Genomic DNA, 12,653 nt, shown 5'->3' with positions numbered 1-12,653 from the left:
CACTATTTTTATTCCATTTTATTCCAATTATATTTTTTAATTAGTACTAAAACGTTTTATTTAAAAAATTTAACTCCTAGGACCATAGTTCTTTTTAGTATGATAATTCTGAAAACATTTTCCAACATGCAGAGAAACGTTGCAGGGAGAACACATGTATGCAGCGGAACTTCTTTTCAGCAGTGCAGACTTTACAGGCCCTTCGCGGATTATGAATTCTCCCATTACCACTAATACGTGTTATTGTATGTTTTCTCATGTCTGCAGTAAGTCTGCCTGGTGGATCAAACCTCGGCAATCTTTCATCACATTGAGCAGCCGAACTTGATAGTTGCTCCTCTTCATTCCCATTAATCCATGCTAGTGCAAGGTTTAGTAAAAATTGTTTGAATCTAATAGGATTTTCAGAATTTTTTATGTATATCTGGAACACGTTGGAGTAATGCACATTTTATGAGATATAAAACCGTTTTTTTTTGGTCCATTTTTTTTGTTTTGCGAAGTATGGAATAACACGATAGGTACTGATCGGCGTGATCAACACCTTTCATAAATTTATTATACTCTTGTATGCAAATTGGTTTAATGCACTTCTTTTTGGTTCTTTTACTCACACATTCGACCATGTCTGCTGAAGTTATCGTATAAATCATCATTATCAATTTTTTGGTCGAATTCCATTTTTGTACCATAATTTTCCCTTTTCTACAAAATTTCATTGACTTATTTTTCAATGTAGCAGATTTTAAACAATTTGGTACTCCTCTGTTTACTCTAATTGCACCACAGATGTTTGTTTTATGCTTTAGTAACTCCTCTGCAACCTTTACACTATTGTAATAGTTGTCCACATATACATTGTGCCATAAATTTAAATATGGTGATAGCATGGACAATATTGTTGCAATTAGTGATTTTCCTTGCACGCAATATTTCTAAATTGCATATATAACCAGATATTGTTTCATACACCATATGGACTAAAATTCCATATTTTATAATTTTCGCAGGATTATATGTACGAAAAGATAGCCTGCCCCTCCATGGAATGATACCTTCATCCAGCGATAATTCTTTCTCGGGTTTATAAATTTTTTTAAACTTTTCTACCAGGTACGAGTTAACTGGTTTTATTTTATCAAGCCTTTCTTGGCAATGCTCATTATTACTGAAGTGCCAATACTTCCATAACTGCTGAAATCGGTTCCTTGACATAGTATTCCCAAAAATAGGTGTATGTAATCCAGGGTGAGTAGACCAATAATCGCCTTGTTCTGGTTTTCTTACTATTCCTATTAGGATAACAAACCCCAAAAGTTTTTTCATTTCTACAACATTTATATCAATCCAAGCTTTATTCTTTTTGATTCATTGTTGTTATCATTATTCTGCTGATTATGATATAAGTTTGTTTGTGTGGCAAACAAATTAAAAAAATCGTCCCCAATGAAAAATTCCACAGTCGATAATATATCTGGTGTGTATGGTACCTGTAACCCGAACCTTTCCAGGCAAGCATGAAAGTTAGGCTTAAAATCAAATTCTGACCAATCATTTGCTACAGAATTCTCTTCATCACTTTCAGATTCACTAATTATTGGTCTTCCCTATTTTTGAATTGTCTCACAATTATATTGCTCCCACTGTCTGAATCACTTTCACTATCAGAGCAATTATCCTTTTCTGATAACAGATCAGCATATATTTCCTCATCGAAGAGCATTTTGAAGGACATCTTTAAATCTAACGTAAGTTTCCGATATTTGAAAGCAGCAAAAGACAGTCTCAAACTAACAAAACAAGCGTCCACGAAAAAAGATTTCAATAATAGACAGTCTGGTGAATTGGGAAAGGAAAACAGTTGAAACCAATGTTTCCTGATTGTCAAATGTTTTGCTATAGTATGTCTATCTATACAAACATCGATGTGAAGTGTCAAGTCACGTGTACGTGACAGCGGCCGATAACTGTTGCTGAGCAAAAGTCATGCCTGCGTGACAGCGGCCCGCAAAGTGTTAAAAATTATAAGTACTTGAATATTATTAGAACTATAACAAAATGGCTAAAAAAGATCATGCAGTCGAATTCCTCTTACAAAGAGTTACATTTAAACAGCATTTATTAGCTAAACTCATATAATTACTCAGTTTAATCTTCATTTTTTTTATCAACTTTCATTCATTAGGGTGATATCTGGATCATTAAAGCAAATAAGAAAACCACATATTTTATATAGCAAGGTAATGACCAGATACAAATGGCAATACCAATCAAAGGGTTAAAATATCAAGACTTTTTAGCCATGTAACACATCTGAGAGAAAGATATGAAACAGATTTTTTGTGGCTGCTGAAAAAGGAGAAATGACAGCAATATCTCCCACAGCCAAAAGATATGAAAAAATTCTTCATACGATCAACAAAATATTAACCTGCATATTCCCCCCTTTCCTACTAACTTTACTGCCTGAAACCAAGGAGGGGAAAATGCATGATGTACAATGCACACTAATGTTATTTATATCATGTATTTTAAAGAATTTCCCACTTTTAATATTACTTTTATTGCACAAAATTCTTTCCCATTTATTTGAGATTAACATTTTACATTGCTACTATAAATCACATGTTTCTTAATCATATGATGAAAAAAGTTAGGATGAAAAATATATGAGAGGAAGAAATATGCAAGTAAATCTGGTATTATTCAAGGTGTCATTAACCCCTCTAAATGTAGCATATATTTCTAAAAAAATGGAAATTTTTCCTGTTTAATTTTCTGTGTACCCGTGTAAAGGTTATATAATGGTTATTTTGTTATTTTAATGAAAGAAAAATTATATATGTAATAATTTGACATGTACAGGGTGCTTGGAAAATATCCAGCTAAAATGTAGCATATATTTAAAAAGATGGAAACAGGCAAATTCTGTAATGGAATGCACGAGTGAAAATGGTGTGGTCAAAACAGTAAGTCGTGTTGCTACAGGGTACTTGTTCGGCAATATATAGAAATATTCGACAGGCATAAATTGTCAGTCCGCATGTGGATATTTTAAACAGTATGCATCACTACACAAATGCAAAGTTTACTGACATAAAAAAAGAGGTACACTGAAAATTTTTATGTACTGCCTTTGAGCATCTGCAGAATTATAGATAAAATGCATGTCAGTGAGCTACATTTTTGAGTAACAATATACAGGGTGGTTATAATTAAAGTTCCACTTTGAAATGGTCATACAAGGAAAACTACCAGACCAAATGTTATCAAAGTTGATAATCGTGTAGAGGAGGTCATGGAAATTTATTTTTCAAAAAACAAAAAAGTTAAAAAACTCATCACCAGTGGGGAGATGGTGCGGTAAGCAATATTATTAAATGAAATAATATACAAAGACATGGGTTTAAAGTGTGTTACAAAACATGTTCAATGTGATGTCCACCATTTTCCGAAGGCAAGTTAAATTATATTACTTACTGCATTCTAAACACCAGCTCTCAGCATATCAGGAGGAATATTACGGATATATTGGTGTATCACATCTTTCAATTCCACCAAACTGTTCAGATTATCACTATAAACAGTGCTTTTGAGATAACCCCATAGCCAAAAGTTAGCAACAGGGGTTGAGGTCTGATGACTGGCATGGCCAAGAATTGGGGAAGTGTCGGCCTCTAATCCATTCATTCGTGCCTATTTAACTGTGTGACACATGTACCAATGTGCGATGGGCCTCTGTCCTGCATAAAAACCGTAATGTCTAAAATGTCATGTTGCTGCAGTTCAAATATCACAAAATGTTTTTACATTGACAATAAGTGAGCTGTAGTCACAGTGCATGTAACAGGTCTAGTTGTCGACTGCTCTTCAAAGAGAAATGGTCCAATTATGAAAATAGCTGCCATACCACACCAAACGGTGACTTTAGAAAAATGCAATGGCACTGGGTAGATAACAAGAGGGTTTTGTTTGGCCCAAATCCTGCAGTTATGGGTGCTGACATCACCATTTAGGTAAAAATGGGCCTCATCTGTCCTGAAAATGTTCCATGGCCAATGTTAATCCACTTTCATCTGTGCAAGGAATTCCAAAGCGAAAGATTCTCTTGCAGCAACATCGTTAAGTTCTTGTACATATTTGATTTTGTATAAGTAGAACTGCAACACTTGACGGAAAATTTAGTACGCCGTACTCCATGGCACATCCATTCAACGTGCAACAGCACATATTCTGCATGCACCATGTGTGCTTTCTATTGTTGCTTCCTCCACTGCTAATGCAACAACCCCCATTACTCGGATGGTGCACTTTAAAATGGTAATTTTATTTAAGTCAATGTTTCTTAAGGGTATATAACATGTTAAACACATGTAACAAAAGGTTAAGTTAGATTCTGACTCTTATTTCGCTTAACAATATTGTATGACATTTTGCCTCTGGTGGTACATTATTATTATTATTCAGAAAACACATTCCCATGACCTCCTTTACATGATTACCAAGTTTGATAACATCTGGTACAGCAGTTTTCCTTTTATGACCATTTTAAACTGGAACTTTACTTATAACCACCCTGTATAATTCTCTAAATCCACACACAAAATGGCAGTTTTCACTTTTAGAAAGTTTTTAATCTTCCATTCAATAGCACTATGTACATCCTGTACATGCCATTTGAGCACACACATCCCCTTACACAATCTGCTTATTTCAACCCCCCTATCTGCTTTTACATTTTTTCAAGATATTTTCTGACCAACTTGCATATATGAAAAATTAATTGGTTGTTCATGTTTTATTCAAATATATTCGATTATAATAGAATAAATGCAAAATCATCAATATGACATATAAATTTTAGAGCTAAATAACACAACCAATAATTAAACTTAATACAAGAAACATCATTTTTAATTTTGAAATCTTATCCTGAAAAAATGAAAATTCTTTACGATTGACTAAATCAGACACTGCAGAGGGAGGACAACCATTTTTTGGTACACCTCACACAGAAAAAAAGACAATGACAGAATAAAGAATCGGACAAGCTACATGAAACACAAACTTGATATTATACACTATTATTTTTAATCATAAACAACACTCTCTCTCCACTAAAAGAAATGAAGTACAAATTGCACCATCTATTATCACAAAGTAAAATATTTATTTAAATGCCTATTTTAAAACAAAGCTACCTCAATTAAACTTTCATGAATAAGAAATAGCAAATTTTTTCATGCCAATGTTTGTTCCAGCAACACAGGTAACAGGTTAAATCAGTTAGATACCATAGGCAATTACTGCAAAAAGCATGTAGGTATAATAGTTTTTTAATGCAAATTTCTAAAAAAAAACTTTTTTTGCATCAGAAAAAATTACATTGTAGGTTTCAAATTCTCATTTAAGGAAATGATAAAATTACTTTTTGCATAGCTATAAAATCAACGTTTTCATCATTTTGTGATTTATATCATTAAATTTTTATAATTTTTTAAGAGTCAATTTTGCAAAAAAAAACAAAAGAAAAATAATTTATTAGGATATGATACAATTTACTAATCAGAAGTTCCTGAGTATCCAGCCTACCTTTTTTATGAACCAGTTTACCAGGCATTTGAGGATGCAGTAGAAGGTGCTTTAACACGTTTAGTTCACCTGAATGATTTCTGGCTACTGAGACACAAATGAGTCTTGATGATAAAGTGGAATTTTGGTAATGGGTACAAAGATGAGATTACTTCATTCCTGTAAATTATGCTCGAGTGCTCTTTAAATTAAACTGTTTAGGGATGTTGGAATTAGTTTGCAAAAAACAAACAGAATTTAGTTTATTACTGCTGCAGGTACTATTTAATTTTCTGAACAGAAGATTTAAAGATATCCTTCAAGATTACACTGTAAACACACAGATATGAATGTTTGAAGTTATTTTACTAAAGCAACTAAACTTTAAACCGTTTAATAGCACATAACAATTAATGTTATTTAACAGTATTTAATAATTCTTGACAAATTGCATAATATGCCAATTTGTTTACTATAGTAAATAACCTTTTTTTTGCTTGCATCATAAAAGTGGTTCCATCAAAATTATTGGCAGTAAAATTAAAACATAAGATGAGATAAACTGTGAAGGAGCATTAGAAGGCCCCACAAGATTTAATCCAGTACTGATAAAAGGAAACAAGTGAAGATTAAGCAGTGCTAATAAAATTACAAACGTGCTCGTTCCCAGTTGATTTCATTTTAAAGGCATTGCATGCTTGAAAGAATGGATATTCTATTAAACACGACTTGCATTTTAAATAATCTGTCCCTCAATTTTCTGTCGTTTTACACAAGATTAGTGTCATTGGAGTTATTGCCAAAATAACTGCAGTGTGTCTGATTAGTATTGCTCAGATAACAGTATACAATGACTGAGGAATTTGATAACTGCCAATGGATTAATTTTCATGCATTTTTATTGAGGGATGTCACATAACAAAACTGCTAGTCTGAAATATTTCTTAAACTGCAGCTATGTGTCAATGAACAACTATTTACAAAATACTTCGAATTGCAATTTTTTAACACTTCATTTTATTGCTGCATGTTTACAGAAAAACTGTAACTGAAATTTTTATGAAAATGAAATGGATTACAAAATCATTTAACACTACAACAGATAATACAATGGGAGTATGTAAATTACCTTTGCCATGTAATTGCAGCTATTTATCACAAGCTCATCTGGATGGTGACGCCACTGTGCTTCAATTACAGATTGCTGACAGCTTTTATCCAAGTCTTGGGAATCACTCATCAACTGAGTTGGAGACCTTATTCTTAAATATGGTTTATTAGATGCATCAGTGCAGCTGTCATATGATGACTTTGATGATGCTTTCACTATACAATACCTTGACTTTTCATTGTCAGGAACTTCTAATTCTGACAAATCTAAAGTCTAGGGGAAAAAAATGAACATTAAAAATTTTGTCAGCACTTAAAAAAATATGGACTTAAAAACTTGGCCACTTCATTAACTTTGTGTTAAATTTACTGCATATTTATCCAAAACTTAAAAATGAGTATCTCGTGCAAAGTTATTCCTCCAGAATCCAATGAATCAATTTACTCTAATTTGTATTATTAAAACATATGAGGTAGAAAATTGGTGAATATGCAAATTTGAAATTCTTGAGTCATGTTATAACTTGAACGCAGGAGAGAAAATTGGCATTAACACACACAAACATTTGTCAAAAATTCTGTATCTGAAAAAATTAACCTACGATGATTTTACACACAGAAGGAATACAGAAAAATTGGAGGACCTCAAAATGACTTCAGCATGTTCCAATTACACTTCAGGGATTCCGGCCTAACATTTTAATTATGTATATGCTTTAAGTGGCAGATACCTGCTCACCTGGCACAAAATACATAAGGTAACTATGGATAGTCCATTAGAAAGTTACTGCTGTGAGAATGCTAGGGCAGTGGTCAGCAAATTCACTAGTCAATTATCAACAGTTCAATGATTGAAATCTCTTTTGAGAACCACATTTTTTAAACTTAAATTATATAGGTAGGTCAAAGGAGCACTAAATTGTCTTGAAACTAGGCTTCGAGAATTTCACTTCACACATACTGAAATTAATGAGTTTGTTTCGCTTACTAAAGTCTCTCTAAGTCAAACTCACTTTGTTTTCCAAAATGCATATTTTCGTCAAGTTGAAGGATTGGCTATGGGTAATCTTCTCAGTCCGGTACTTGCTGACATTTATATACACTATTTTGAGATGAAATTATTTGATAAACTATCTTTTCGTCTTTGGATTCGGTATGTCGACACTTTCGCGCTTTTTGACAGTTATAAAGAGGATTTATCCGAGATTCTATCTATTATGAATTCAATTGATTCAGCCATTCAATTCACTCTTGAAACTGAATCCAACAACTCCCTCCCCTTCCTTGATATTCGTATAATCCGCAATGAAACTGATTTTAGCACTACTGTGTACCGTAAACCCTTTGCAGTTTCTTTACCACCCCATGCCAAGTCATGCCACCCTGTAAAGCAAAAAATAGCTTCTTTTTACTATTATGTATTCCGTACACTTAAAGTTTTTTCCTCTGACTCTTTGCTTACCAATGAACTTAATTATTTGAGAGCAGTTGCGATTGACCGTGGATTTTCTCCCGTGATTATTGATAAAGCCGTTAAAAAATTTTCAGATTCCCATCAAAGAAGACATTCCACTGTTAGAAATAATATTAATGACCTTGTCGTGCTTCCATTTTATCCTTCTGTTAGCTATAAAATTGCACGGATTCTCCAGAAATTCAATTTTCAAGTTGGTTTCTTCCCTATTAATAAAATTCACCCTTCGATTCTAAAAGATTGCATTTCTGTCTTGGAATTCTTGGGGAATATATAGTATATTGTGTCAGTGTGATTTAAGATATATTGGCCAAACAAAACAAGCGTTGAAGTTTTGTATTAAGGAACATGAATCTTATGTCAGAAAAGGCGAAATTAACAAGTCTTCAATAGCGTATTTGACTTTGTGTCTGCAAAAATTATCCAAAAGGCTTCTTCCATAGGTGAATTGGATTTTCTTGAGGCTTTTCATATTCACAAAGATTTAGCATGTTTAGTTAATGATTTTAAGTCCAATCCAGTCTTTCCTAATGCCTTTAAAATTCTACTATCTTAATTCAATTACTATTTTTGCCGATAGATGGTGTTATCTCCTCGCGTTTGGTACTACCAGAGGTTATAAAAATCCGTTCAGTGATTGCTTTCCATTATTCGAAGTTCAGATTTTGAGCGTGAATGTGCAGCTGCCCCTCGGTCCCTATTTCTAACTTCGCTAATTTTCTTGTATCAACTTTCTTACATGTTTGATCAGATAGCCTGGCTCAGTAAAAGTAGGTGGCCAGTGTAACTCTGATTAAAAATCTGGTTATAACCACGTGCAGTGCTGATAAGAACCATGTGTTTCTGACACTCCTTCCCCCTTTATTTTTCTTCTTTCTAGGTATTTCTTTCTCCTGATGAGGAGGGATCTTTAGCTTTTTGCCCTCGAAATCGATTGAGTGTTTCAATATACTTACGCTAAATACAAGGTTGTTTTTACGATTTTGATTGTCACATTAGCGTGTTTCTCTTCTAGTCTAGGTAGGTATATTGTTATTCACTTAATTAAGGTACTCATATGCAGGCTTTTACTACAAAAGTTCTCAGCCTGATCAACACACATTTGCTGAGGTCAACTCTCTTCCAATTCTTCCATCCACACTAGTCTTGTATATTTGTTTCAAGCATCTTCTTCCATTCATCCTCTCTATATGTCAAAACCACCTTAACATACCTTTCTCAATTCTCAACACTACAGCTTTTTTCACTCAACACTCCCTAAAATTAAATTAATACTTCAGTTTTTAAGTCTTAGTTAAACTATGTAGGTATGCTGGATAAAACTTGATATAACACTTAATAACGATACTATTTATTGATGAAATAAAACTGAAATATATCCAAAAACTTAAATCATAATAATGACGAACAAACGCTAAAGTGAACAATGGCCATGCATCTGCTTGGAGAGTTTGTGTAACTCGGGTTTGCATGTTGTTGTTTTTAATTTTAAGCATGATTTCAAGTTCTCATCAATAAGATGACTTCTCAAATTACTGTTAATAACGTTCATGCTTGAAAATGATTGTTCACATGAAAACATAGACATGAATAAGGAAAGTACAGCAAACACTAGTTTTTTTAGTTCATTATATGTATAATAAATACTATTTTATGAGTTAAAAAAACAACATATCTTCCTGCTCCAGGTCTTTCAAAGCAGTCCATTAGTGCTTTGAACTAAGCTCACATTTATTTTTTGCCAATGTTTCTATATCAGCGTTAAGAGGCTCAAATTTTGAGCTCCGCAATTCTTTGTTTTTAAATCCAGCAATTGGATTTTGAAGTTGCCAGTGTCAATATTACAGTGAGAAAAATTTAATTCTGTTACAGTAGTATTAAGAGGGTTTTTTTTTTTTTTTTTTTTTTAACAAAGGCTAACGTCACTTTGTTGTTTCCGAATTCCTGAAACCTGCTGGGAAAAACTTCTCTCATATTTAAAAACTGTTGTCTTGAAATACCAAATGTCAATATCAGAACTATTTTCTTGGTGATATTTCCACAGGCTTGGAAAATGAATCAAAGTTTCTCTTTTAAAATCTTGAGTGAAAAAGAGATAATTTGTTTTCAAATGAAATAACTTCTAACGTCGAAAAAATTATGTTTCTTTTTCCCTGTAGTTTTTGATTAAGCTGATTTACACGAGGCATAACGTCTATCATGAAATAAAAGTTTTGGATCCACTGATCATTTGTTAGTTCTGGATATTAAATACCCTTTTCAAGGTGAAATGGTTTAATTTCTGTTAGTAAAGACATGAAACGTTTCCTTTTGATAATCAATGTATTATGCAGCAGCAGATCTGCATTCTCACTTTGCATTTCAACTAAATTTCTTTAAACTGGCAATGATTATGTGCTTTAACTATAATGGAGTTGATGATCTTAATCAGCAATTCCATAACTTCACAAATTGTTTCTGGAAATGTCTGTGCACAAAGCACTTCTTGATAAATGATAGAATGCTCATTTAGTATCTCGCAACTAATTCTTTTGTTTCAAAATAACAACACAACCATTTTTTACACCGGTCATACTTTTTGCCGTCTGTTGCAACTAAGACAATTTCATCAAATGCAATATGTTTTTCAATGCATCCAATTACAGCATTTGCTATATCCTCTCCATGTGCTTGACCTTTGAGTGGCAATAATCCTAAAAGTTCTTCTTTGGAACCTGTAGATGAAATAAATCATACGAAAAGTGAAACTTGCACAAACAGTCACAAAACTCTTCAACACAAACAATTTAAGTCACAAAACTCTTCAACTGTTATTGATAAAGCTGAAACCAATTTCAGATCTTTGATTTGCTTGTTGGTTATATTCGAAGACATTTTGATCTTTCATTATTTTAGTATGGGTAACTCTTTAATTTTTTTTTAAGAATATCCACTTTGTTCTTAAAATTTCAAAGCAGCTCTTCAGATGCATTCATGAAACAATTTTTTTTTTGTATCTGCCGTCTGTATATAGCTTATCTCTTGACTAATCACAAAACTTGCAATATTAACATTATTGGAAGATTGCATTCAGTAATTAATCACTGAACTTGATTTTCCTTGACTATTCTGAAGTTCCTTAATTGCTTTCTTCATTGCATCATCAACAGGCATATACACTGCTCAAAACAATTAAAGGATATTGTAAGTTTTATATAAAATAAAGATATAAGCGAAATTTTTTTTGCCGAAAATGGAAGAAGAGAATCACAAATGCAAATTTTTCTGATTTTCAAACTGTAGAGTATGCTAATTTTGAGTTCGACGTCAAAAACGTCGCTTCAGAGGCAGCGAATGAAATTTGACTTTCAACTGTACAAAAGACAATGAAGACAAGGATGATCAGCATTCAGTAACTGCTTTGTTTCGATGAGTACGTCTCAGCGAAGTCATTTAACCGATTTAGAAGCTTGGAGAGTTGTTGGTAGCTTAGAAGGGGGCCAAACTCAAGCCGAAGTAGCGCAAGCCATTGGAGTGTCTTAAAGTGTGATTTCCAGGATCTGGAACCATTTTTTGGAAACTGGAAGTGCAGGCCGAAGACCAAGGCAAGGTCGTAGATGGGCAACAACCCCCAATGAAGATCGTTATTTAGTGTTAACGACTCGAAGACACCGAAATATGAATGCTACTTTTCTCCAACAACACCTTCGCTTGGCTACTGGCAGCACAGTTTCAACTCAGACTGTCCGAAACCGACTCCGTGGTGTAGGTCTGTATGCTCGCCACTGATGGTATGTGTTAGACTAATATCAAGGCATCTTCGCGACTGCAGGGAGTGGGCAACAGAGCAAGTGAACTGGAGGAGAAATGAATGGAGCAATGTTCTTTTTTCTGTTCATCGTGATAATAGGCGTATTTTCATCTGGAGGGACCGTGGCAGTAGGAATAATCTTGCGTTCATGCACGAAAGTGTCAGATTTGGCGGTGGGGGAGTGTTGGTGTATGGTGGCATCTCTACTGACAGGCGCACAGACCTCTACATCATTCGAGATGGACCTCTGACTGGTCGCCGATATAGGGATGAGATCCTCAGACCTATTGTAGTCCCTTACGCTGCAGCAATCGGAAATGACTTCATTTTAATGGACGATAACTGCAGGCCACATCTTGTTAACCTGGTGGAGGATTTCCTTGTCGAGAAAGGCATCGTACATATGGAATGGACAGCGTGTTCTCCAGACATGAATCCAATAGAGCACGTTTGGGACGCTCTAGGAAGACGAGTTGTTGTCCGCCAACCACCCCCACAAACTCTCCAAGAACTGAAAAGAGCTCTTCTGAAAGAGTGGGACAGAATATCCCAACTCGTGATTATAGCCTCATTGACTGTGCCTCAAAGGTGTTCACCGTTGATGGCCATCCGTGGAAACCATACCCCCTACTGAAAATGATTTCCTTTGAAGAAAACACCTTTTTTATTCTTTTTTCTCATATGCACAAATTGTGCTTTTTCCCTTTT

General features: G+C 34.0%; 1 protein-coding gene across 2 annotated transcripts in view; it reads right to left on the bottom strand.

Annotated features, from left to right (window-relative positions):
* Window positions 1-12,653, bottom strand: part of LOC118187911 (ankyrin repeat and SAM domain-containing protein 1A-like) — a 411,400-nt gene that overhangs the window by 19,867 nt on the left and 378,880 nt on the right. For both annotated transcript variants that reach the window (XM_085807269.1, XM_085807270.1), the window contains one exon: window positions 6,701-6,955. In XM_085807269.1, the coding sequence (XP_085663395.1) occupies window positions 6,701-6,955 (255 nt within the window). The remainder of the gene's footprint in view (window positions 1-6,700; window positions 6,956-12,653) is intronic.

Source organism: Stegodyphus dumicola, chromosome X1, assembly GCF_044657685.1.
Source record: "Stegodyphus dumicola isolate Sdum_Otavi_A_Nest chromosome X1, ASM4465768v1".
In the NCBI taxonomy this organism is placed as follows: Eukaryota; Metazoa; Arthropoda; class Arachnida; order Araneae; family Eresidae; genus Stegodyphus; species Stegodyphus dumicola.
Note: the sequence above shows the minus strand (reverse complement) of the source record. Positions and strands in the feature narration are given on the sequence as shown.